Source organism: Neolamprologus brichardi, chromosome 5 (genome assembly GCF_056152115.1).
Source record: "Neolamprologus brichardi isolate AB-2024 chromosome 5, ASM5615211v1, whole genome shotgun sequence".
Lineage (NCBI taxonomy): Eukaryota > Metazoa > Chordata > Actinopteri > Cichliformes > Cichlidae > Neolamprologus > Neolamprologus brichardi.
In genome coordinates, this window is record NC_142108.1 from 34,375,860 (window position 1) to 34,399,530 (window position 23,671).

At 44.4% G+C, this 23,671-nt stretch overlaps 2 protein-coding genes and 1 long non-coding RNA gene across 3 annotated transcripts; 2 read left to right on the forward strand and 1 right to left on the reverse strand.

Annotated features, from left to right (window-relative positions):
* Window positions 1–1,109: 1,109 nt before the first annotated feature.
* Window positions 1,110–6,149, reverse strand: eif6 (eukaryotic translation initiation factor 6). The gene is made up of 7 exons (XM_087841131.1): window positions 6,064–6,149; window positions 5,666–5,815; window positions 5,019–5,104; window positions 4,710–4,885; window positions 2,012–2,188; window positions 1,747–1,931; window positions 1,110–1,613 (listed from the first exon to the last, which is right to left on the reverse strand). Exons 2-7 carry the CDS (start codon window positions 5,770–5,772, stop codon window positions 1,604–1,606), a joined length of 741 nt encoding a protein of 246 aa, XP_087697257.1. The 5' UTR covers window positions 5,773–5,815; window positions 6,064–6,149; the 3' UTR covers window positions 1,110–1,603.
* A 2,364-nt stretch (window positions 6,150–8,513) lies between these two features.
* LOC102789628 (uncharacterized) lies at window positions 8,514–14,676 on the forward strand. The gene is made up of 3 exons (XR_437314.3): window positions 8,514–8,669; window positions 14,021–14,145; window positions 14,352–14,676. It is a non-coding gene; the product is annotated as an uncharacterized LOC102789628 (long non-coding RNA).
* LOC148102871 (uncharacterized) lies at window positions 8,859–13,250 on the forward strand. Its single transcript, XM_087841183.1, has 3 exons — window positions 8,859–8,894; window positions 8,961–9,027; window positions 12,592–13,250. Exons 1-3 carry the CDS (start codon window positions 8,859–8,861, stop codon window positions 13,248–13,250), a joined length of 762 nt encoding a protein of 253 aa, XP_087697309.1.
* Window positions 14,677–23,671: the final 8,995 nt, after the last annotated feature.

Below are 23,671 nucleotides of genomic sequence, written 5' to 3' on the forward strand. Positions count from 1 at the left end.
TACACATCTCCCAGCATCTGCACAATCCACCACCTCTCAGTGTTTATACCGTTACGGAAAAAAACCCATCGGCCCATAAAAACGAAAAATCACCATCGGGCATACCGGATGGCCAGTCCAGCTATGCCCAGCCCTGTTTACATCTTCCATCTACACAGCTGTGATGTCATGGTGCTCATTAGGACCACTTATGTTTGACTTCAGAGCAGCTTCAGTGAAACACCGACATCGTCAGATGAACTTCAAGAAACCTGACACCTTTAGGAGTGATGCAACAGAATCGTCTGAAACATTTTGTTTGGCTGAAAAAGTGTTTGTAACATTCATCCCACAACTCATCTCTAAATAACAGCAAACGACTGATAATGATAATAAATCGCTCAAGATGTCACCATTAAGCCTGCAGGGGGCTCTGTACAGGGAAGTTCCCACCCGAGTCAGGATTTGGCCTCATACTGTGAACATTCAGAGGCTCAAAAAAGCTGGGAAAACTAACCTGTCTGCACTTAGAGGTCCTCCCACTAAGTTTTCATATTATAAAGGGAATGCTGTGCACGGCTTCATTAGAAGTGGGGCTCCACGTTTGATGCAGCAGATCTTTACACCAGATGCTCCTCCTGGGATTGAATCAGGTGAATGTGTAAACCTCTACAAAACAGAAACGTATCAGAACAACAATGAGCTGCTCTGAGGGTTCAGGATGGACAGTCTGCTGCTGCAGGTGTAAGAACCTCAGGTCAGAATTCACCGAAACTCCTGAAAACTTTAAAGAAGGAAAAGAATCTGCAAACATTGTTGAGAAACCTTTGTGTGTTGTAGTGAGTCCAAGTATTAAAAAAACAGAAGCAATCATTGTGCAGGAATAAAATCTCGCCCTCATTTCCTGTTAGACAATTTTGTCCAAACTGAGGGTGGAGTCCCTCCTGAGGGTCACCGGATTCATTTTAGAGGGAAAAGCTTCGACTTCTTGGAGCTTTGCCCTCTAAAACACTCCAGGAGCTGCACATCATCTCCGGCTTCCTACAAACCTCTTATGGAGGTTTTCCAGCTGTGAGGTCAATCCTGACTGGGAGTTTTTGAAAGGAGAAACAGAAAAAGCAGCAAACAGATAAAAAGATGATAGGCTTTATTTTTTATACAAGACACACAAGACATTAAGAAACTTCCTCCGTGTCTAGTTTGTCTCGTCACACAGTCTGAGGAAGAACATCCGTCTCTGCAGGAGCGTTTCCTGTGTTTGCTAATTACACTGCGTTACCATCAGTAACTCATACAAGTTTGTTCTGACTGACTTTAAGAGACTAATCGAGCCGCATCAGGGTCAATAATCACATCCAGCACAGGTGCACATCGTCACGGTAACCACAGGGTTATTATTTCTGCATCATTTCCCTCTCTGCCCATCCCCGTCCCCGTGAAACCGTCTCAGCTGCCAGGATGTTTTACTCTACCCGGGAAAAAGGTGTTGGAAGTATGAAAGGAGAAACAGAAGGAGGCTGTTGGAGTTAAAGGGAGTCGTGTTGTGTGGGAGGAGAAGTTTGAGGTCCGGCGGCAGAGCTTCAGGCAGCAGAGCTCCTCGATGGCAGGAAAACGGGAGGCGGGTCTACGCCATGCTGATGGGAAACAGAGCAGAGAGGAGGAAGGTCAGACGACAAGGTTTACACGTCACCTCATTCCCACCTGCGAGCTCCAGAATCAGAGTTGCTGTCGCTCAGAGGCGTGAGCACAGGTGTGTTTGTGCGTCACCTGTCGATCAGCGAGTCCCTCATGCTGGTGGCGATGGCGGAGGGCTGCGCCGTGTCGCCGAGTCTGAACACGCTCTCGATGACCGACAGCTCCGTGCTGGTCGTGTCCAGGCCGCAGAACGCGCTCCAGTCGTTGACCACCATCCCCGCCGCGATGACCTCGCTGCCCCGGTTCACCGTGCCCGCCTGAACAGGAAGTCGGTGACAGAAATTACAATGCGTCTCGTACCGTCGAGTTCACGTGACGGCGTGCAGGCTGCACTCACCACCAGGGGCACCTGCAGCAGCGACGACAGCTCGTCCTGATCTTCTATCGACGTCTTCGGGTGGACGAGGCCGCCCTGGTTGCTGAAGGCGCAGTACGAGCCGACCAGGACCTGCTCCGCTATCGTCTGACGGAAAACCTCCACCTTCAGCGTGTCCGCCAGGATCTCCTCTGTCTCCTGGGAACAGAGTGAGTGTCAACATGAACCCGGGGAAAACCATACTGCTGTCACAGCTGCAGATTGTTGTATTCAACCACACACGAACACGGCGCTGTTTTAATTTAATGTTTGACATAAACACTGGCTGTAATCCTCTTTGGCTTTTTCAATGACCTCAGTGCTCCATCATTGAATCTCTCTGTACAAACACAGTGTGAGCAGCACACAAGCAGCTTTCAGGTGCATTACCGCCACCTTCTGACAGCTGTAGCACATTACACCCCACCAGGCTAAAAACAAGGCAAACCTGTTTCACACTATAATGTCCAAGTGTTGATTCCTCAACTGATTCTCATTTTTGGGAAGTGGATGAAGTTGCACGGGGACAAACACGGTGAGACGTCAGCGAGGACGGTGACACAGCTCCTGCACTGAGCCGGCTGAGAAAGCACGAACCAGAAGTTCAGGTCACTCGCCTCAGACGTCTCACTCTCACGCTTCATTTATAGCGCAGACGCCCTCCAGAAACCAAACTACAGGATGTACAGCAGCGGTCTCCAACCTTTTTTGAGCCACATACAGTTTAATGTCAGACAATATTTTCACGGACCGGCCTTGAAGGTGTCGCGGATAAATACAACAAAATAAAACGATACGACCGAGACAAAAACTGTGGTGTTCTGTAAATATAATAATAAACACAAATTTACTGTGTAATTGTGTAACTTTATTAGCAGCGTCCTCCTGAAATGCACCAACAACACTGAGAGTAACGTCCTCCTCTCTGCCCCTTAATGCTCTCTGGTCGCCATGGTAACATGTAAATATTTCTTTCAAAATAAGACAAAACTACAACACGGGAAAAGACCCGGGGAAACAGAGTTAACGATAAAAACCTGAAACCCATAAATTTCACACCTCTCAACTCTCGCGGCCCGACAGCAAACGACTCACAGAGGGGGCGGGGCCCGGGGACCGCTGCTGCAGACCTCAGTAAATGTGACGGTTTGTGACCGTGTCTGAAGCTCTGACAGAGTTCAGACTCTGAGTCTTCACTCAATTTCACTCAGTGTGGAAGAACACAAAGACCAAACAGCCCACAGTGATAATGTCACACTGTCATCTTCAATCCATGATGCAAACCCAGAGGAAAGGTAAAAAACGGCAGGTGTCCTCCTCCCCTCCCTCCTCCTGGTCTCCCTCTCCTCCTGGTCTCCCCCTCCTCCCCTCCCTCCTCCTGGTCTCCTCCTGGTCTCCCCCTCCTCCCCTCCCTCCTCCTGGTCTCCTCCTGGTCTCCCCCTCCTCCCCTCCCTCCTCCTGGTCTCCTCCTGGTCTCCCCCTCCTCCTGGTCTCCCCCTCCTCCTGGTCTCCCCCTCCTCCTGGTCTCCCTCTCCTCCTGGTCTCCTCCTGGTCTCCCCCTCCTCCCCTCCCTCCTCCTGGTCTCCCTCTCCTCCTGGTCTCCCCCTCCTCCCCTCCCTCCTCCTGGTCTCCCCCTCCTCCCCTCCCTCCTCCTGGTCTCCTCCTGGTCTCCCCCTCCTCCCCTCCCTCCTCCTGGTCTCCCTCTCCTCCTGGTCTCCCCCTCCTCCCCTCCCTCCTCCTGGTCTCCTCCTGGTCTCCCCCTCCTCCCCTCCCTCCTCCTGGTCTCCTCCTGGTCTCCCCCTCCTCCTGGTCTCCCCCTCCTCCTGGTCTCCTCCTGGTCTCCCCCTCCTCCCCTCCCTCCTCCTGGTCTCCCCCTCCTCCTGGTCTCCTCCTGGTCTCCCCCTCCTCCTGGTCTCCTCCTGGTCTCCCCCTCCTCCTGGTCTCCCTCTCCTCCTGGTCTCCCCCTCCTCCCCTCCCTCCTCCTGGTCTCCCTCTCCTCCTGGTCTCCCCCTCCTCCCCTCCCTCCTCCTGGTCTCCCTCCTCCTCCCCTCCCTCCTCCTGGCCTCCCTCTCCTCCTCCTCCCCTCCCTCCTCCTGGCCTCCCCCTCCTCCTGGCCTCCCTCTCCTCCTCCTGGCCTCCCTCCTCCTGGTCTCCCTCCTCAGCTGAAACCTTGTGTGAAATCTGCTCAGAGCCAAACGAGGATCCTCGATATGAAACAGGAAGATGTTTGTGCACAGACTGGGCTGTGGGAGGCGGGACTTCCACTGAGAGCTAAAAATAGCTGCCTGGCTGTTAACTGAGAACCTCTGACATCAGCTAAATTTCAAATGAACATCTGCTCGACTATTTTGGTCAGGACTGAAAAATTATTATTTAAGCTTTAATTCTAATTGTTAAAATCATTTAGTGAACTAAACCTGCTGCAGTGTGGCGGGCGGTGACCTTTAAAGAAGAGTCTGAGCTGAAGAATACAGTGTCTGTAGAGTAAATGCACAGCCTGAAACATTCAACCGAAACAGCTTGAAAAAAATATCTGAGTGAACTGAATGAGGTTTAGAAGCTTCACAGAAGAGTTTCATATTTTACTTCACTAATTTAAGTAAAGCGTGAATTATTCCAGCCAAACTAAACGATGTAACCCTCAGAACAGCGAGGGATGGGGCGCGTTTGATCGTCTCACCCTGTCAAGGTCGGGATGGACCAGCGCGACGTAGTCATTGCAGGCGATGACGTTACCGAGCGCGGACAGCCTCTCCTCGACTCTCTGGATCCTCACGGTATCTGGGAGGCAGTTTCTGATGTGCTGCAGCTCCTGGTCTGTCGTGTTGTTGGGAACCAGGAGGCCGTGACGATTTCCTGAACAAACGAGAACGAGTCGAGTGAGTCTGGCTGCAGCAGTCCGAGCACAGAGGAGTGCGATGGCCACGTTTAAAGATGAAGTGTGTTGTGGAGGATGCATACACTGCAACATTTATCCAGCTTTACTCACCCACACACATCCTCCCGATGATGCGACAGCCTGCTATGGAAGCGTGAACCACTGGGATGGTTTCTGACAGCTCCCCTTCAAACACACTGAACACACAACATCAGATTACTTCCAACAGACAAGGAAAAGATACGTCAACAAGAACCAAGTGAAACACTGATATCAGTGATCACGATCAGCAGCCACGAGGCTTCCACTTCGTTGGACTTTCATCTCTGCTTTTTGCAGATGCTGTGGCTCCGTTGGTGGCCTCCAGCAACAGGCATGAGAATCAGCACCTCCAAGTCTGAAGCCACAGTCCTCAGCAAGAAAAGGGCGGAGTGCCCATTCCAGGAAGGAGTTACTGCCCCAACTGGAGGAGCTTAAATATTTCAGGGTCTTCACAAGTGAGAGGAGGGAGGAGGCCTGGGGGCGGACCCAGGGAACGCCTAGGTGTTTACCAAAGTGGTGATGGGTGGAGATTATTAAGTTTATTATAACACAGCTGAGACCGGATCACCTGGACTGACTCGGGTGGCAGGAAACACACCTCGTTATAATAAAGGCTGAGGAATGTGACGCACCTTGATGACACCTCGCTGTAACTTTGGGTCCCAACTTCACCTCAAAGTTATCAAAGTGTGGCGCTTGTTCAAAGGTGAACTCACCTGTAGAAGTTCTCGGAGCCGCCGATGGCCACCAGGCAGTACGTGTTGGTCAGTTTGGCGAAGCAGCCGATCTCGTTGTTTTTCTCAAAGGCGGCTCTCACAGCCATGATGAAGACGGAGGAAGAGGTGGATGATTTACCTGTGAAACACCTGAAAACCAGCAGTGACGGTTTAAAGCCCGAAGTCACACCCGTCTGTCTGTTTACCTGGATATTTACGAGCGCTGACAACCAGCTAACCGGCTAACTAACCGGCTACTTTCCCTCAGTCTAGCTTTCAGACCGGAAACGGTCACATTAAAACGTTTTTAAAATCACTGGACACCCTAAACGTCACACGCCGTGACGTCAGTTCTTCAATAACTTGGTAAAAATTTACGTGAAAAGAGGAGAAATCACCTGAAACAGACTCGTGGCCTCCAAACACGCGATGTGGTGCCGTGCCTCAACCCCACGTGTTCACTTCCGCTTCGGGGTTAACGTGGTGACGTAAGACGTACCACATGTTTTTTTTTTTTTTTTACTTTTAAAACAAGCAGCGGTTCCCTCTTTAAAAATCTTAAATCTTTGTTTTTATTTATTGTCAAGCTGGATTAAAATATTTTTTATCGTTTCGTTTTTATTTTATGTCTCATTCATAAAGTCTGTACAAAAACACTGACGTGTCTCTTTTCGTTCCTGAACGTCCACAAACTGCTGTTTGTTCATTATAAACACAATAAATTATTATTTTTTATTTTATATAAAAAATATTATAAATATTTATAAATATTATAAAAATATTTTTATTTTTATTCATTGGTTTTGAAAGTGACGATTCATTTTATTATGGTCCCTATACAAAGCATGAAATTATCTGTTGCTTTATAAATATTGGTAGTTTCTGACCTTTGACCCTAGTTTGACTTTTACCGATTACTTATAGAATAGAATAGAATAGAATAGAATAGCTTTCATTGTCACTGTTACAAGAACAATGAAAGGCTGTTTGGCATTTCTCTATGTGTGGGAAGTACACAATAGCGTAAGTATTTACACAATCACAGACTAATTTACATTTACACAAGAAAGATATGTACAAGTTATACATACACCCATGCAAACATACGGATACACCAATACAAACATACACGCACATACATACATATGTATATATACATGTATGCATGCGTACATACATACACACACATATTTCCGCATACATATATAAACATACACATACATGCCATCATTAGTTAAATACATTAAATAAAGTCCTGAGAAGTTTTAGTCGTGTAAAGCTACACTAATGATGTAAAACTGGAATAAATGCAGAAAACTGCAAAATTAAATGCAAAACTACTAAGATACATTCAAAATAATAAGTGTGGTATTAAAATTATAGTTATTACCTCTGTTACTGTCTCATACTGTCACTGTGCCTCACAGAGCGAGGCCCTGTGGTTAAACAGTCTTGGGCTAAAGTTTTGGGGGTGGCACAAATTCTATGTTTCAGACACTTTGCTGCTTCACTTTTAAATCTAGATTATTTCTGATACATTTCTGAGATATCAAAAAGAATAATAACAATTGTCTTTTTTAACTTTAAAATAATTTTATGAAATGAAATGTATGCAGAGTCAGTGTTTAGTGTGGACCCTTCTTCCTGTGATGAGCAGCTGTTTTTATACAGAAACAAAATCATGTCAATTATGTTTTCATTTCTGACACTAAATTATTACACCTTCAGGTTTGTTTTTTAAATTTCATATTAATAATCTGTGCTGTTCTGGATAATCTGAAATGAAGGTGTTCTGCCTTCTAAGATATTTATTTATTTTCTTATTGTATTTCCTCGCGTGTTTCTGGAGTGATCAGCTGATTGGATCCTCCTGTTTTTCCAGCAGGTTTTTTACACCATGTCTCTGTGCCTGCGAGCGCGTGCACGAGCACAGGAGGAGGAGGCAACATGAAAAAAAAATCTTTAAACCGTTTTTTCTTCCTCAACAACCTGCATAGCAACCGCCATCCTCCTCCTCCTCCGTCCTCGTGCTGCGCCGGGGTTTGCTCTCTCAGCCTATCACGTCGGCCTCTCCGCGTGACGTCTTGTTTTGGTGACACTTCCATTAGCTCGCCACCTGCGTGACGTCACAGCAGCAGGTTGGTAGTGAGGGGTGGGTTGCCAGGGCGGAGGGAACAAAGAGCGGCAGACAGAAGCGAGAGGTATCACTCCGCCCCAGCGTTAAAGTCTGTTTGTACCTGCGCAGGTGCGCCCAGAGCGGGTCTGCCTGATGCGGGCACAGAGTGGATTTAGACTTTCATCTTCATGTGAAGTGTTTCCAAAAGTTTCCTCACAGAAACATAAAAACATCCGAGGACCTGTCACAGCCAACGATCCTCCTCATCTTTGGGCTTAAAGAGCTTTTTCTCTGTTTATGGATATTTTAAGTTTCTATTTTCACTTATTTTGCATCTGATTTTGCACCTTTTTCATCTCATTATTTGTATCATTTTGCATGTCTCTGGTTTGCTATTTGTGGTCATTTTTCGTCTGGAGCTTTACTGCTGTGATCACTCAGTGTCTGATGTCAGTTGTTTTTCGCGTGTCCTTGTCATAAATTCTATTTTTTGTCTATTTTCAATCACTCTGGTCTCTTTGTGATCATTTTGCAGAAACCTTTTGTTCTTTACAGTTGTTTGTGTTTTGTGTGTTCAGCTTGGTCTGTTTTGTTTCTCTTTGTTGTATCTTTGATCACAACAATACGTTTTCTGTCTTTTACCGTGGAAGTCTATGGGGCTGCCTCGCTGCTGCCTCTGCTGGACGTCAGAGGAATTGCAGATTGTGGCACTTCCGCGTTGGTAGGAGATTTCCGCGGAGTGATCCTTCTTCCTCCATCAGGATCTCCACAGCCTTCACTCCGCCGACACGTCGATCGGGATTCTCTGCCTGGAAACATCGCAAACTAATCGGAACCGGCGGCCGACACAGACGGAGCGGTCTCGCGGGCTTCGTGGGGGTCGATTAGGTGGGCTAAAATTAATCTGTGCTCCCCGAGCAGCTGTCGGAGCTCCTGTCCTCTCTGCAGGCGGAGCGATCAGATGTAAACATGTTTGCAGGCTGGAGCGGACCCACACGTGTCACCAACACGGAGTTAGAAAGCCTGAAACACGCGTGATCCCCTCATAATGGGTGACACACGTTAAACAGTCAGGACATGTTTGGTGTTTGTAATGAGGAGCAGGCCGTGGAGGTCTGATGAGGCACAGCTACACAGACACAAACAAACACGCTTCTGGTTCCGGGGTTGTCCTCTTAGACTCCGCCCACATCTGCTCAGGTGTTCCTGCAGAAGGAAAACACGAACCTGCAGCAGCTTGGGCGTGGTCTGTGAGTTCGCGCGCCTTTAGTTTACATGCATCTTTTCAGCCATCAGTCTGTTTTTGTTGTTTAGCGTGTATTTTAAGTCTCTTTGTAGTCATTCAAGTCTATTTTTAGACATTTTGAGTGTCTTTGTTGTCGGTTTGTGTCTGTTTGTGCAGAATTTGCACCAGTTTTAAATTGTTCTGTGTCCCTGACGTCATTTGTACCAGTTTTTAGTCATTTTGAGGCTCTTTGTGGCTGTTTTGTATGCAGTTTAAGTTGTTTTTGTATCTCTTTATACTGATTTAAAGCCTCTGTTGTTGTTTTTTTCAGCTCATTTTCAGTTCTTGAGTCATCATTTTTGTTTTTTCTTAGTCATTTGTTTCTGCCTCCCACAGACGGCTTCCTTTGAGATAACTGGCAGGCTGACAGTTCAAGTCTGACCCACAGCCAGCATGTGTGATTTAATCTGATCATGTACAACATTAAGCACTTTATTAATCATAAACTTTACTGCAGTATTTCCAGTAGACATCAGAGATTTCTGGTCTTGTTTTTTTACAGAAAAGGCTGATGTGGGATTTTTAACCTGCGTATCGTATATCAGCGAATAAAGAAGCTGCAAACATTCAGCACATTTACAGTAAAAATATTAAAGTCGTGGCTCTATTACGCAGAGTCTAACGTCTGTCAGCTAACGCCACACAGTCCTGAATCGGTGACACCCGTTCATTAGAGCAGAGAGAGAATAAAACTGAGGCAAACTCAGTCTGGCTTTAATCGAATCAGTAATGCAGATAGGCTGTAATTAATCTGCTGCAGAGAGATTATTTATCTTAATTATTTCCTAGTGGGTGGACCCCATTCGTGCCAAGTGTCTTTCATTAGCGAGAACTGAAGTCAGCGTGGTTTGTGTTCGAGTATAACAGCATTCACTTTGTCACTTTGTGTTCATTTTTAGTTGTTTTGTAGAAATTTTGAGTCTTTTTGCATTTCGTCAGTCATTTTCAGTCTCTTTGTGGTCTTTTTGCACCTGTTTTGTGTCATTTTTTTCTTTTTTAAGTTGTTTTACAGAAAATCTTTTCTGCATTTTGAGTCTCTTTTTGTCATTTTATGTCTCCTAGATGTCACTTTGTCGTCTTTGATGTTAGTTTCTGTCCATTTTGTGCCTCATTGTGATCATTTTTGTGTCTGTTTTCAGTCAGCTTGCCTCTTTGTGTTCATTTAAAATCATCTTGCATTCACCGTTGGTCTCTGTGGAGTTGTCAGATCCGAGGTACCTGCCACAGCGTTATGCTGTTGCAGCCAGCAGCTGCTTTCTGTGGGTCACATGTAGTTTTGTGTTCAGATGGGAGCCCTCAGGCTGTGGAAAAGCCGAATCAGTTTGTCGTGAGCTGAAGAGGGCAGCGGCAGAGATAAGGAGGCGCACAAGTCAAAACAAAACAATATCTGAGAGGAGGGAGCTATTTTTAGCTCGGCTTTCTCTCCGGCTGTGATCCGTGCTGCACAGAGAGTCGAGGAGGGAAGCGAGGCGACCGCTCTGAATGCTGATCGAGACGCTCTGAAGTTCAGCAATGAAACACACGTCGCTGTGATGAGTTTGTTCGGTGCTCGTTTGTTCCGTTTTAACGGGACTGCTTTCTGACATCATTTCTAACCCATTAATGAGAAGAACTTTGGGGGTTGCCAGATTATTTAAAAGGCTCATCTTGGATCGTCAGGTCAGCTCTGTGAATAAAGCCAGTAAACAGAGCAGATTTATGAATATCTTTATTTATCCAGGAACAAGTATCATGATCCTTTTTTGTGGTGCTGTGCGGTTCACCTAAAAACTCCTCTGTAGCCAGTAGTTCAACATGCATTTTCCTAAAAGCCACCAGGGGGCGACACCTCTCACCCAGTGCAATAGAAATCTGTGAGAAAACGACTTCACCTGCTCCGTGACCTCGGTAAACACTTTCCTCCTGAGTTTCAGATCTTCAAATCTCTCTTCTTCCTTGAGCTTTCACCGAGCATTTTTTGTGGTATAGTCTATAAAAATGGAACGAGGCCGCCCCACCATCACCTGTTGGTTTGTGGCGTCCTAATATGAAGACTCAGGTTGAGCATTTTCCACTTTGTGTTTCGAAGCCGCTTCCTCACTGACCAACAACATATCCCCAAAACATCTGTTTCTTGGAGTTACCATCACTTAAGAAATGGGCCTTAATGTCTTGGCCTAACTGGAGTCGATGGCTGTTTTGATGGAGGTTGCTGTAATGATGTCACCTGTTGGTTTCTGAAGCCACGTTTTGAACTTTTATGAGGCGCCTGATGGCAGCAAGCGACACTTAATATATGCAAAACAAACCAAAGTACACAAATCTCCAGTAAAGCTCTTTTTATCTACTTGGTTCAGATGAAAGGTGTTTGAAACGAAGCCATCAGCATTTTTACTGTTAAAACAATCCAGCTGTTCTTTCTTTGTGCTCCACGTTTTACGCCTCCTCTGGTGTTAGATTTAGATCTGGGCCAAAGGAGAGGCTCATAATCACATTTATGTGAAAATTATCACAAGTTACTGCCTCGGGGTCCGGCCAGAAGGCCACAGTCATTACACATTTGTGAGGCAGTTAATATCTTCTTGTTTTACTGCCGCCGTTTCTTCCACTGGCTCGCCGGCGGTGTTGGAGACTCCGTTTGTCTCTGTGCCGTGAATGAAAAGTGCGAAAATATTCAGCAGCATTTTGTTCTCGTTTGTTCCAGAAACGTCCCAGCTGTCCCCGAGCTGGTGCTCGTGCGTCTGAGTCTGGAGCGTCTGGAGCCGCAGGCCGACCAATCAGAAGCTGAACGATTGGTTCAGTTGGTTTTTCTCTAAGGATGAATCATATTTAACATCAGTGCTTCTTAATGGCAGGCCTCGGTCACACAGACATCTGCAAACATCTGGCAGCCGCCGGTTGTTGCAGCGGTTGCCCATAGTTTATTTGGGTGACACCAACTTGTCTGGCAATCTGCCACCAACCAAAGCAAGCGGGTGGAGGTTATTGGTAATAATAATAATAATAATAATGGATTGCATTTATATAGCGCTTTTCAAGGCACCCAAAGCGCTTTACAATGCCACTATTCATTCACACACTGGTGGAGGCAGCTACGGTTGTAGCCACATCTGCCCTGGGGCAGACTGACAGAAGCGAGGCTGCCATATCGCGCCATCGGCCCCTCTGGACAACACCAGTAGGCGGTAGGGTAAAGTGTCTTGCCCAAGGACACAACGACCAGGACTGTACGAGCCGGGACTCGAACCGGCAACCTTCCAATCACAAGACGAACTGTAGTGTAGTAGTGAACCAGCAGAGGAAGAGACCCGTAGTGATAGATGTAGCGATACTGAGTGATAGCAACATCAAGAAGAAGGAACATGAGAAACCTGGGAGGGTAGGTGAAGTGTCTTGCCCAAGGACACAATGACCAGGACAGAGAGCCCGGGGATCGAACCGGTGACCTTCCGGTTACAGATGCGCTTCCCAACCCTTCTTGCTTTACACCTACGAACCTTTGATCGACGTGCTGAACCAACGCTACTTTATTTCCATCCATTGAAGAATGCAAAAAGAGGAGGTGCTCAAGAAACTACCTAGTACCAGACCCACCTGGCCTTTTTGACGGCCACGTCTGGCCCATGTACCTGAAACATAAGAACAACAGCCACGGTCGCCCCGTCGCAGCACGGGGCGACCGCACCATCCTCACCATCCTCACCATCCTGACCATCCTGACCATCCGCACCATCCTGACCATCCTCACCATCCTGACCATCCGCACCATCCTGACCATCCTCACCATCCGCACCATCCTGACCATCCGCACCATCCTGACCATCCTCACCATCCGCACCATCCTGACCATCCGCACCATCCTCACCATCCGCACCATCCTCACCATCCGCACCATCCTGACCATCCGCACCATCCTGACCATCCTCACCATCCGCACCATCCTCACCATCCTGACCATCCGCACCATCCTCACCATCCTGACCATCCTCACCATCCGCACCATCCGCACCATCCTCACCATCCGCACCATCCTCACCATCCTGACCATCCGCACCATCCTCACCATCCTGACCATCCGCACCATCCTCACCATCCTCACCACTGATAATAACCAGCAGCTTCCAGCAACCGTCACCAACCAGGGCACAAATATCCCAACGCTGCTTTGGCTCCACAGGACGTCAGCAGCAGGCGTAGCCGCGTAGATGCTGTTTTCTGTCAACAGACAGAACTCGCTCTGATTCGTCCTTCAGCTGAGGACTACAGAGGAACTCTCAGATCTGATTGGATGAGACTGCATGATTTATTCAGCCTCTCCAAACAGCTTCTGTTCAGCCAGTTAATGAACTTAGCAGCGTTTATGCTTTTAGCTGATGATGGCAGCGTTTTCTTACTGTTCCACACTCGTGTGCTTTATCGTCAGGGTAACACGATGCTGAAAAGCCCTTCTGGTTATGTGTAATTTCCCAGCATGCATTACACATGGCCGGGAAAGCCTGGGCGGCTCGCGGCGATCGTGTTCAGCAGAGTAAGATGATCCCTCGAGCTGCGTCCGGCGAGCTGATTGTGTTGTGTCTGATTGGATTGGTGTCCTGGACGGGATTAGGGATGTCCGAGCTGATAACCAGGAGTGGCGGTGATGTCTGCTGTCCTCTTCCTCCCCGGCTGTATCTCTCTTCCTCGCTATCAAGGCCTTTCTATCTCTGTCTCATTTCTCCACTGCATACATTGCACCTTCAGTTTAGATAGAAGAGTTTGTGGGTAACAAGCCTTTGACTTTTCACCCTCTTCACTCTGCGGTTTCCTTCAACCTGCCATATTTGCAATTTATTAACCCCAATTAAATGATAAAACTTCTCAGGTAGTCACTGCTCCGTCTTCTCATTTGGCTCTGACTGAAACCAAAAGATCTTTTTTAGTGTTTTCCTTCTGCAAGTCCTTTAACCTCAGCTTCCACCTGTGTGTTTTTCCTCAGGCGGGACTCTTTTTCATGACTAAAGATGGGAAGTGATCAGAGCCACGAGAGGAAGGCTGAGGAGGCCGAGAAGGAAACGGAAAAACACGAGCAGTGTGACAAAACTGAGGACGCGACTCCTGAAGGTAAACGCTCGACTCCACGATGGAAGCACAGCGATGTGTTTGAATCTGGTGTATTTTCAGTAACTGCTGACCTGTAATTATAAAAAAACTTGTTTCCCTTCAGAAGAGGTCGTACTCAGATTTTCATTTTACAGAAGTAAAATGTCACCGCGCACTGAAATGTCACGCAAATTTCAACATTTTTGAAACGTGTTTCTCTTCCACAGAGGTGCCGGGAGAGCTGCCCCAGTGCAGGATGGGAAACAGGAGGGTGGACAGCATGTGTTTCATGATCTCGTGCACTAACTGGTACTGAACTGGTCCCTGTGCGTTGGGCTCATGATGAAACAGACGCACACTGGAGGATCTGTCTGCGTCTGTGCTGCTACAACAACAAATGCACCGGACTTCACTTTCCTTCAACTGGAAAACAAGACTAATGATAAGAGGAAGGGATGGAAAAGGATTTCAAACGATGGGTCACAAGAGTCGTGGACTGTGTGGGAGATGCTTGGATTTCTGGTGATGCCAATAAAGAACAAAAGTAAAGAAGTGTTGCTCGTCATGCTCTGTGGGTCAGACGGCTGTGTGAAAATGATTAGAGGGACACGAGAGCTGAACTAAGGTTGCTCACTTCAGTTGTTGATGTTCAAAAAGAATTAGACTAGAAAGGAAAGGAGGATGGAAGAGGGAAAGGAAGGAAAGAAGGAGATTGGGAAAGGGAAGGAAGTAAGGAAAGGACAAGGAAGCAAAAAAAGGAAGAAAGCTGACAACGGAAGGAAAGGAAGGAAGAAAACATGAAAGAAGAAAGAGGCAGGAAGGAAGGGAAAATGGATGACAGAAAGAGAGGAAAGGAAGGATGAAAGAGGAAAAGGAAGGAAAGAAGGAGATTGGGAAAGGGAAGGAAGTAAGGAAAGGAGAAGGAAGCAAAAAAAAGGAAGAAAGCTGACAACGGAAGGAAAGGAAGGAAGAAAATATGAAAGAAGAAAGGGGGTTAGAGGCAGGAAGGAAGGGAAAATGGATGGAAAGTAAGGATGAAAGGAAAGGAAATGAGAGTACCTAAGGAAGGAATGAAACAGGAAGAAGAAGACTAAGAAGGAAAGGGAACAAAAAAGCAGGTAGGAACAAAGGAAGGAAAGAAGGATGAAATAAGGAATGAGACCAGAAAGGGCAAATGAATTAAGGAGTGAGGGAGGAAAGGGAAAATCAAAGAAGGGAGCAAATATGAAAGGAAGGAAAGAAGAAAAAGGAAAGAAGGGAACAAAGAAAAGGAGACCTTTGGGTCTAATTTGTTTCACTCAGAGCTGTAAAAATGCAAACACACTGCAGCGTGTTCAGAGTTCAGCAGGAACGACATCAATCAAAGGACCTAAAGAAGTTTCAGTTGGAGACGTGATGGATTCATCAGGAATATCATTATTCACGTCTGTGATAAGATTAATGCTGCATATCTGACACTCACTGTCTCATAATTATGAGAAAGTCTTCAGGTGGTTATAAATCATCTGTGCTTGAGAGGACGGGGCGCCGGCGCCGAATGATTTAAGTTTAATGAATATGAGCTCGGGTTCTAACACGAGCGGCTCCTTTTTCTATTTTTCAACAAAGTCGTTCGGAGAACGTCACAAAAGCCCCGACTGGTGTGAACAGACGGGGAATTTTACAGGAAACAAGAGGGATGACGTCCCAGCTGGAGACAACGTGAGCCTCAGTTTGGTTATTATAGCAGATATTACAGCTCGACTGAAAAACTCAGACGACTCCTGTTCCTGCGATAGTAAAGGAAATAAAGAAGGAAACAATAAGGAAGAAAAGAGGGAAAAAAGGAAGCAGAAGGAAGAATGACAGAAGTAGAAAGGAAGGAAATATGAAAAGGAAAGGTATGAAGATGAAGAAGTTGAAAAGGGAACAACAAATGGAAAGGAAAGGAAGCAAGGAATTAAGAATCAGTGATGGAAATAAAGAAGTATGGAAGGAAAGGAGGAAAGAATAAAGGATGAAGGAAAGACAGGAGAGAAGATGATGGAAAGGGAGGAAGAAAAGGAAACGAATGAACAAACTTAAACTGTAGTTCCTCCTGTGACCACTTGAGGCTCCAGCAGTGACTCAGTGCCTGTGCCTCGTCCTGAGCAGCCGCCTACAGTGGTCGTGTCCAAATTCATGGGCTGCATCCTCCTGAGGACCCGGCCTTCGCGGTCTACGTGGGCCGGGTCCTCAGGAGGTCGGGTAGGCCGGAAGTAAACGGCTATGGAATTGGACGGTCTAGCCTTCTCGATCTACTCCCGCCCTTAATTCAGAGTATTTCCGGTTGTCAGCGCCACGGCACGAAAATCGAAAATGGACCCCGAAATCTTTCTCCGTTTTTTGTGTTCATTTTTAATTATCAACGAGCTAACCCACATTCTCGCCTGAAAATATGTTTAAAGTTTATTTTGTGGCCCAGAAAGATTAATAAGAGTAATTTTAAAACTTAGTAGCGGCCGCCATTGCCGGAAACTGGAGCTTGGCTGGGCCGCGCTATGAATTCTGGGATATGGTAGGCCACGAAGGACACACCCCACCCATCCTTCAAATTCGGGGAAAAGGAGGACGCATTTGTCGGCTGCATTCGGAGGAGTCTACAAATTTGCACAGCCTTCGGCGCGTCGCTGTGACGTAATCGGTCTACAAATGCGTCCTCAGGAGGAAGCAGCCCATGAATGTGGACACGACCAGTGTCTCACATGGTGGTAGAACTTTTAAAGTTTACCCAGAATGCACTTTTTTTGTTTCCTCTGCTGAACTATCAGAAATCAGATCAGTAACGTAGCAACGCTTGCTTCTGTGTCTCTACATCACAGACATTACAACAGGAAGACGCCCTTTTCATGTGTCACGGTTCTGGTACAAATAACAGAAATGTGAATTTTGCACAAATATAAGCTAACAATAACTTTGATAACGTTCGCTCGTGTCTCATGTTAGGCAGACTTACTCACTACTCCCTCTTGTGGTCCAAAATGGCATTACACCAGAGAATCCTAGTGCCGTTTTAACTTTGGGGATCTGTTTTAGACAGAACATCATGGATGTTGCTTTTTCACGTTCTCCTGACGGGTTCAGTTAATTTTACAATTAAAGAAACATCTTTTCATTTGACCTTCAAGATGAGAAAAATAGCAGCTGTTCAGCGAGGCAGGAGGACAGAGTGTAAGTCTTTCCCTAGCAGAGTGTGGACGCGTGTCCTTGTGAGACATTAGCAGGTCGACTCCTCAAAAACCTCCGAGGGGAACCCTTAACTTGCTAAATGGTGATGCACTGACCCATTTCGAGCAATTACAGTTTCAGCCATAAAGCGTATGAAGTCAAAAGCATATGAACTGACCCAATGATCCATTTGGACGTAATAAAAGTCAAATTTTCTCCAAATGACACATTAAATCTCCATGAAATTAAAACAGAGTTGGAAGGCATCAGCGTGTCTGAGCTCGTCTGCTCCGTGCCATTACTGGGCAGGTGTCTGAACATATTGCATTTCATCAGAAGAGCAGCAAACGTGTCCCTAAAGGGGCATTTCTGCAAAATACCACAAGGCAGATTTATGATGCACATCTGTTCGATTTTTCCTGCTCATCATGTTGCAGATGCTTCGGAGCAGTTAACGAACCTGCGAAAAATTCATCCACGATCGGGACTATTAAAAAAAATGAATTGTGCACTTTTTAGATTAATGCATGTACAGAAAAGTGATGTAAACACAGCAAAAATGCTTGTTTTCCTTTTTAGATCAATAAAAATGTCTGTTATGCAGCAGCTGTCTGACACAGTCGTGATGAAGCAGGGAAACGGCATTAAAGCGAACGCAGAAAGATCTAAAGTTAGATTAACGACGTTCCTGATATGCACGATCTGATATCCTCGTGTTGATGTTGTTCCCAGATCATCATACTAAAGGTTGTTCCAGGATCAACATTGCAAGTGACCAATCAGAATGTTGTGATGTCATACTTTTGCGACTTCGGGAAAAACCGGCGTAAAACAAAAAACTGTACTTAAGCTGCGAGAAACCGCCTTTGTCCGCCGATCAACGGACCCTAACCCTGACCCTGACCCTAACCCTTTAATAAACGCTAAGCAGAATTGATATTGTCCTTGCAACATTGGAATTTCATAAATGCACGAATGGGTTGGTGCGCAAAAGAATAACGTCACAATAATGTGATTGGTCACTTGCAATGTTGAACCTGGAACAACATTTTCATGATGATCTGGGAACAACACCAACACGAGGATATCAGATCATCCTTCCTGATATACAGAAGGAAAAGGAGCACAGCATTGGAAACATTTGAAATGATGCCCTCAAACAGCCTGCAGGACAGCGACACAGAAGTCAGAAATGTAAGCATGTTCACGGGAAACTCGGGCGTCCACAAATCAGCTCATTTCAGTTCAACTCAGACAAACATTATCTTCATGATGTGCTTTATAGAGCAAAAACACAAGCCCAACAATCACACAATCCCCCAATGGTGACAGCTGGGAGGAAGAACTCCCCTTTAACAGGAAGTGACCTCAAGCAGAAGCAGGGTTCATGGGTTTCAAACGTAACCCATCAGAGATGTAATCCATGACTCATGACGAGTTATTGATCTGCAAAAAAAGTAAAAGACTCGTCTTAGACGATGAAGTTTTCACTTTTATTGACAGTTCATTGTTAACAGAACAGGTGTTATTGGTATATGACCAGCGTGGACAATAAAACCAAAGCAAACATAGAAAAAAACAACAACAAACATCTCTGTTCCAGTCAAGTGTTTAAATAAGAAAACCGCAATTATAATTTTCTCAAGTCATTAACGTAAACATGCCTATCCGACATAAGCATCGTCATAAAAATGGTACAACGTCGTGTGCAAAGGATGATGAGGTTCATCTTAAATAAGAGAGAAATAAAGATAGAAAACGTTCTATTTACAGGATGTCCGACTGGAACGCGAGAAAAACCAAACTGTGCTTTAGTTCGCTTGGAAAGAAGTGAAGCCAAGGTCCGATTTTTTTCATTTTAATTTTATAATCAACCCATTTAGTCATAAAAACCCAAAAATCCAAAGAAAAACCAAACTGTATTTACAGAAAACGTCTTTTTCTCTATAAGAAAAACAAACAAATCGAATCTCTCTTAAAGCTATTTCTGATAAAATCTCCCTAGAAGTAATAGTAGTAGTGAAACTATCCAGAGAACATCAGTATATCTTCAAAAAGTCTGCCAGACTACCTTTGATATGTTTTTATTCTCCTACATTTTTTTAGACAACGTTAGAAACTAAAGGCAACAACAGGCAAGTTAAAGGAAGACTCAGCCACGTGACGCCACTCCCGGACCTCAGCGACGCGTTTGTGTCGGTGGAATTTAAGAAAGCGGGTTTTTGCATTCGTTGTGATAAAAACGGTTCTGGATGCAGTAAAACGTGTTGTTTTGGATTTTACAGGCTCCGCAGCTTCATACGACTCAGGTTTGTGTCTCAATCACAACATAAAGTGTGTTCAGCTCATTCTGAGTCAATCAAACACTGAAACATTCAAAGGCGTAGAAATATAAAAGAATCTGCAATGGAAACTATTTAAATAGATATTCGAGACATTCACATAAAATAAAGATTGGATAGTTTCTGTAACATTTTCTTTTGAACTGATCAGGTTAGCATCTGGTTGTTTTTAACTATTTTAGTGGTTCGACCTGATCAGCGGCGGCGTATCCGACGCTGTAGGCGCCGCACTGAATGAAAAACATTTGACTTGAATAAACGTATGTCTATGAAATCCAGCAAAATAAATATTTCCTACTTCCTGTAAGTTAGCAGCACTAAAAAATATGATTTATATTTATCTATAATTAATTTCCCCATTTGACACCATCAAGTAAATAAGAGTCATTTTTAGCTAATTATTTTCCTTTTATATGAATTTAATTATACAAACTTTTTTGTTTTACTGTCTGAAAATGCTCGTAAATGTGCACTGAGCCTCGATGGGATTATCTGAGTAAATAAGAGAAATAAAAAATATTTTGAGGTATTTTCACTGCAGCTGCAGTCTAAGCATTTAGTGTCTTACAGAACTGCTGATCTTTGACATTATAAACAATGTAAAATAAGCTACAATGTAAACCTGTTTGCTCAAAGTAATTAAAGATTATGAGATAAATATATATATTTGGATAAAGACGATCTTTTTTCAGATCTCATTATTATTTATTAACTTGACAAATGAGATTTTATAATCAAAAAGTTTCAGGTTGAGGTTATAAAAATGACGTTTTTAAACCTCCGCTCGTGTCATGAAACAGGACTTTGTAGATGTAAACGTGTAATCAGGAACTGGAGGCTGTCTGTGGTTACTGCGTCCATCTCAAACAACCTCATCATCCATCATCTTCACTCAGAGCTTCATCGGCTTCTCCTGCTGGTCAGGATGGAGCACAGAGGGGATTACAGTGGAGCTCATTAGCTGTTAAGCTTATGATTGATTTCCAGGAGAAAGAGCAGCTAACGTGTTATTGATCGGAAACACAAAGATCGATTTAAACCCGAGTACATTTCTATATTATTACAGCTCCTCATATTTGTTTTGCTGCTGTGGACTCTGTAGGATTCGGCATGTGGACCAAACCAAAGCTATTCTGGGAGCCAGTCATGCTGAAACACCACATCTGACATCACTTTAATGGTCGTTGGGACAAAGTCAACTAAAAGAATCAAAACGTTTCATGATTTTTGCCCCAAAAATCTTTTTAAAAAATCTTTTCTCTATCGCCATCTTTGACAGGTCTCTTAGCTGCTGCACACTGTACGGATTCATAATAAATGGATATTCTTTGGAACCATATTTTTATAATGTATCGAGAATATTGTGCATAGCATTGTTTGCTAAATCTAATGACGTCGACATCATGCGTTTTATTTCCAACCGCCTTCCTTCTTATTCAATTTCTCAAACGTACAATTTAAGTTAAAGCACTGCTGCATGGATAACATGTCGAGGTCATTATAATAATTATTAAATGGGCCTATAATGCGATGTGTGTGAGGTGCTGCAGCACGTGGGTTTGAAATCTGCTGAGCGTTTGGTGAATTCAGGAGCCTTTTGTTCCCCGTGTGTCTGGAGTCCCTGAACTGTCGCATATTTGCACAGCTTTGTGTGCTCGGTGCAAAAACACTCTGATTTACTGTGTTTCTTATGTTTTTGCCTCCTCTGTGGATTTGTTACTTAAACAGGTCAATGAGCAGGTAAGAGCCTCGTGCAATTAGCATATGCAAGGCCCCTGCTGACGTTAGCATCTTCTAGCTCGAGTTATATATTAATATTATTTTTGGAATATATTGTGACGTTGATTTGAAGAAGCCGTGAGCCTTGGTGAGTTCTCCGTCACCCGTGGTGTCCCTCAAGGATCTATTCTTGGCCTGGTTCGATTTTCTTTATACCCACTCCCACTGGGATCCACTTTTGGAGAGCTCATAATAATTTTCAGTTTCATCTATATAGCACCAAATCACAACAACAGCTGGATGGAGGCAGTTTATATTGTAAAATGAACCCAAACTCTTTGCAGTTGCTTTTAGATTTTTTAGGCTCTAAACTCTATCAACAAACATGCAATAAAAACCTGTGCATGACTTCAGCCAGCGTGCACAGAGGCCACCATCAAACACTGGTGTAGCGGCCTACAGGGACGTCTCAATATGTTGTTACATCAGCATCAGTTTATTACTTCCCTGTTTATTTTAAAATTAATTTTAAGGCTTCATTATTTACTTTTAAGCCATTAAGTGGGCAGATTTTCTAACCAGTGTCTTTTCCTGGTCTAAACCTTTGACCACTTTTACACTGATGCTCAACACATACTGCATACGGACCTGGATTTTATTTGAGGTATAAGTAGGCGATGATATATTTATTATGTATTGTATATGAAGATTATTATAGATTTGTTGTTAGACAGTGTATCAGTGTTTTGATATGTACAGCACTGAAATCTTCAGATTATATTTAATTTCAGGGAATTGTTAGGAAGCCGTTGGACCTGTAAAATAAAGTGTTACTGCATCCACGATAGCTGCATTTCTCAGAAACGTTTTTAAAAATCAAAGATGTTGCTTTGCAGCGTCTCGTTGCTGCCGTTTCTTCTGAACGACCATCTCTGAGTGTCACCCAGATCAGGAGTGGCGGTGTCAGATAACTCAGTCTACCTTTAAAGGCAACTCACTGTTGTCCGAAGCCACCAGAACATCATCCGCAGACCTGGGACAACACGACACAGACTTCTGTTCATTTCTTTGATCTTTTTTCATTCCCGGCGACCAAGTTTCTCCTTTTGTTAAACTGAAGCTGACACACAGACAGTCATGAGAGTAGGAATGTGCAAAGAAGAGAAACCAGGTGCCAAAGTTGACGAATCCAACAACAGCAGCAGAAATGAAACACAACTCAAAGACAGTTTATCCCAGGTCTGCATATCCATAAACGAGGACCTTTCGCCCTCTGTGACAAACACAGAACTGAGCTGAATAAATAAGTTTCAAACTGAAAGAGCTGTGGACAGACAGTGTCCTTCACACACTTTAAAAATCTCATGTACATATATCTTGTCTTTATGCATGTCCCATAACTAATATGAATAATCTGATCACGACAGTATGTTTTCTTTCTGTATCCTTCTTCACTTTGCACAAACAGACATCTGCTGAGAACACTGTAAACAGCTATTCTTCTGTAAATCTCAGTAAATATATACAAAGACTTTTCTCCCAGAGGATTAAAGTAGAGGTGGTGGTGAAACTTTAGTAAAGAGTGCATGATTTAAAAATATTTTTATTTTTAAATCATGGAAAATACGATGGAAAATTTACCAGCTCACCACCCCTCCTGTGTAAAAACTGAATCCTCTCTTTAAGTACTGCAGGCCACTCGAAAAGCTGAACTCGCTGCTTAACTCAGAAAAAATCCTCCATAAAAATTTGTTTTGTACAACTATTCCAACCTGATGAGGATGAATGAACACAAGGTCTGGTTTTACAAAGAGATCTGAGTTAGATTTTCTTTTTTTATGGTTAAAGTGTAAAATCTGTATTTTTAAATAAAATAAAACTAATCTATTAGGTCTACAAACATTTGAATTTCACTGATCAGCTAGTTAAGGTTAGCTGTTGATCCAGTTTTAATTAAATCCAAATTAACCTCCTTATACCTGTCAGAAAATGTAAAAAAGTACAATATCTGAGTCACTGAGACGATCACACTGTAGTAGGGCTGCCACAAACCATTATTTTGATAGTCGACTAGTCACCGATTATTTTTGCGATTAGTCGACTAATCAGATCATCATCCATTGGATGTAAAACGTACAGCTTATTGCACCAGCAGCATCTGCTCTTATATAACTATCATTAGCTTACAGCTTTAAGTGTTTCAGGTATGTGCTAACTAAAAATAAAGACAAGATGATAGTTTATTAAATTTTAATGAAATTTGCAGATTGTTTCGGTGAAGTTTAATAAACTCCTTGCTA

Excerpts from the sequence above, each read along its gene's own strand:
- eif6 (XM_087841131.1), bottom strand. The coding sequence starts at position 5,772 with ATGGCTGTGAGAGCCGCCTTTGAGAAAAACAACGAGATCGGCTGCTTC. Across the intron at positions 4,886-5,018 it reads CATCGGGAGGATGTGTGTGG|GAAATCGTCACGGCCTCCTG; the intron begins GTGAGTAAAGCT and ends TCGTTTGTTCAG. Across the intron at positions 2,189-4,709 it reads TCCATCCCGACCTTGACAGG|GAGACAGAGGAGATCCTGGC; the intron begins GTGAGACGATCA and ends CTCTGTTCCCAG.
- LOC148102871 (XM_087841183.1), top strand. The coding sequence starts at position 8,859 with ATGTTTGGTGTTTGTAATGAGGAGCAGGCCGTGGAG. Across the intron at positions 8,895-8,960 it reads ATGAGGAGCAGGCCGTGGAG|ACTCCGCCCACATCTGCTCA; the intron begins GTCTGATGAGGC and ends TTGTCCTCTTAG. Across the intron at positions 9,028-12,591 it reads CCTGCAGCAGCTTGGGCGTG|AATGCAAAAAGAGGAGGTGC; the intron begins GTCTGTGAGTTC and ends CATCCATTGAAG.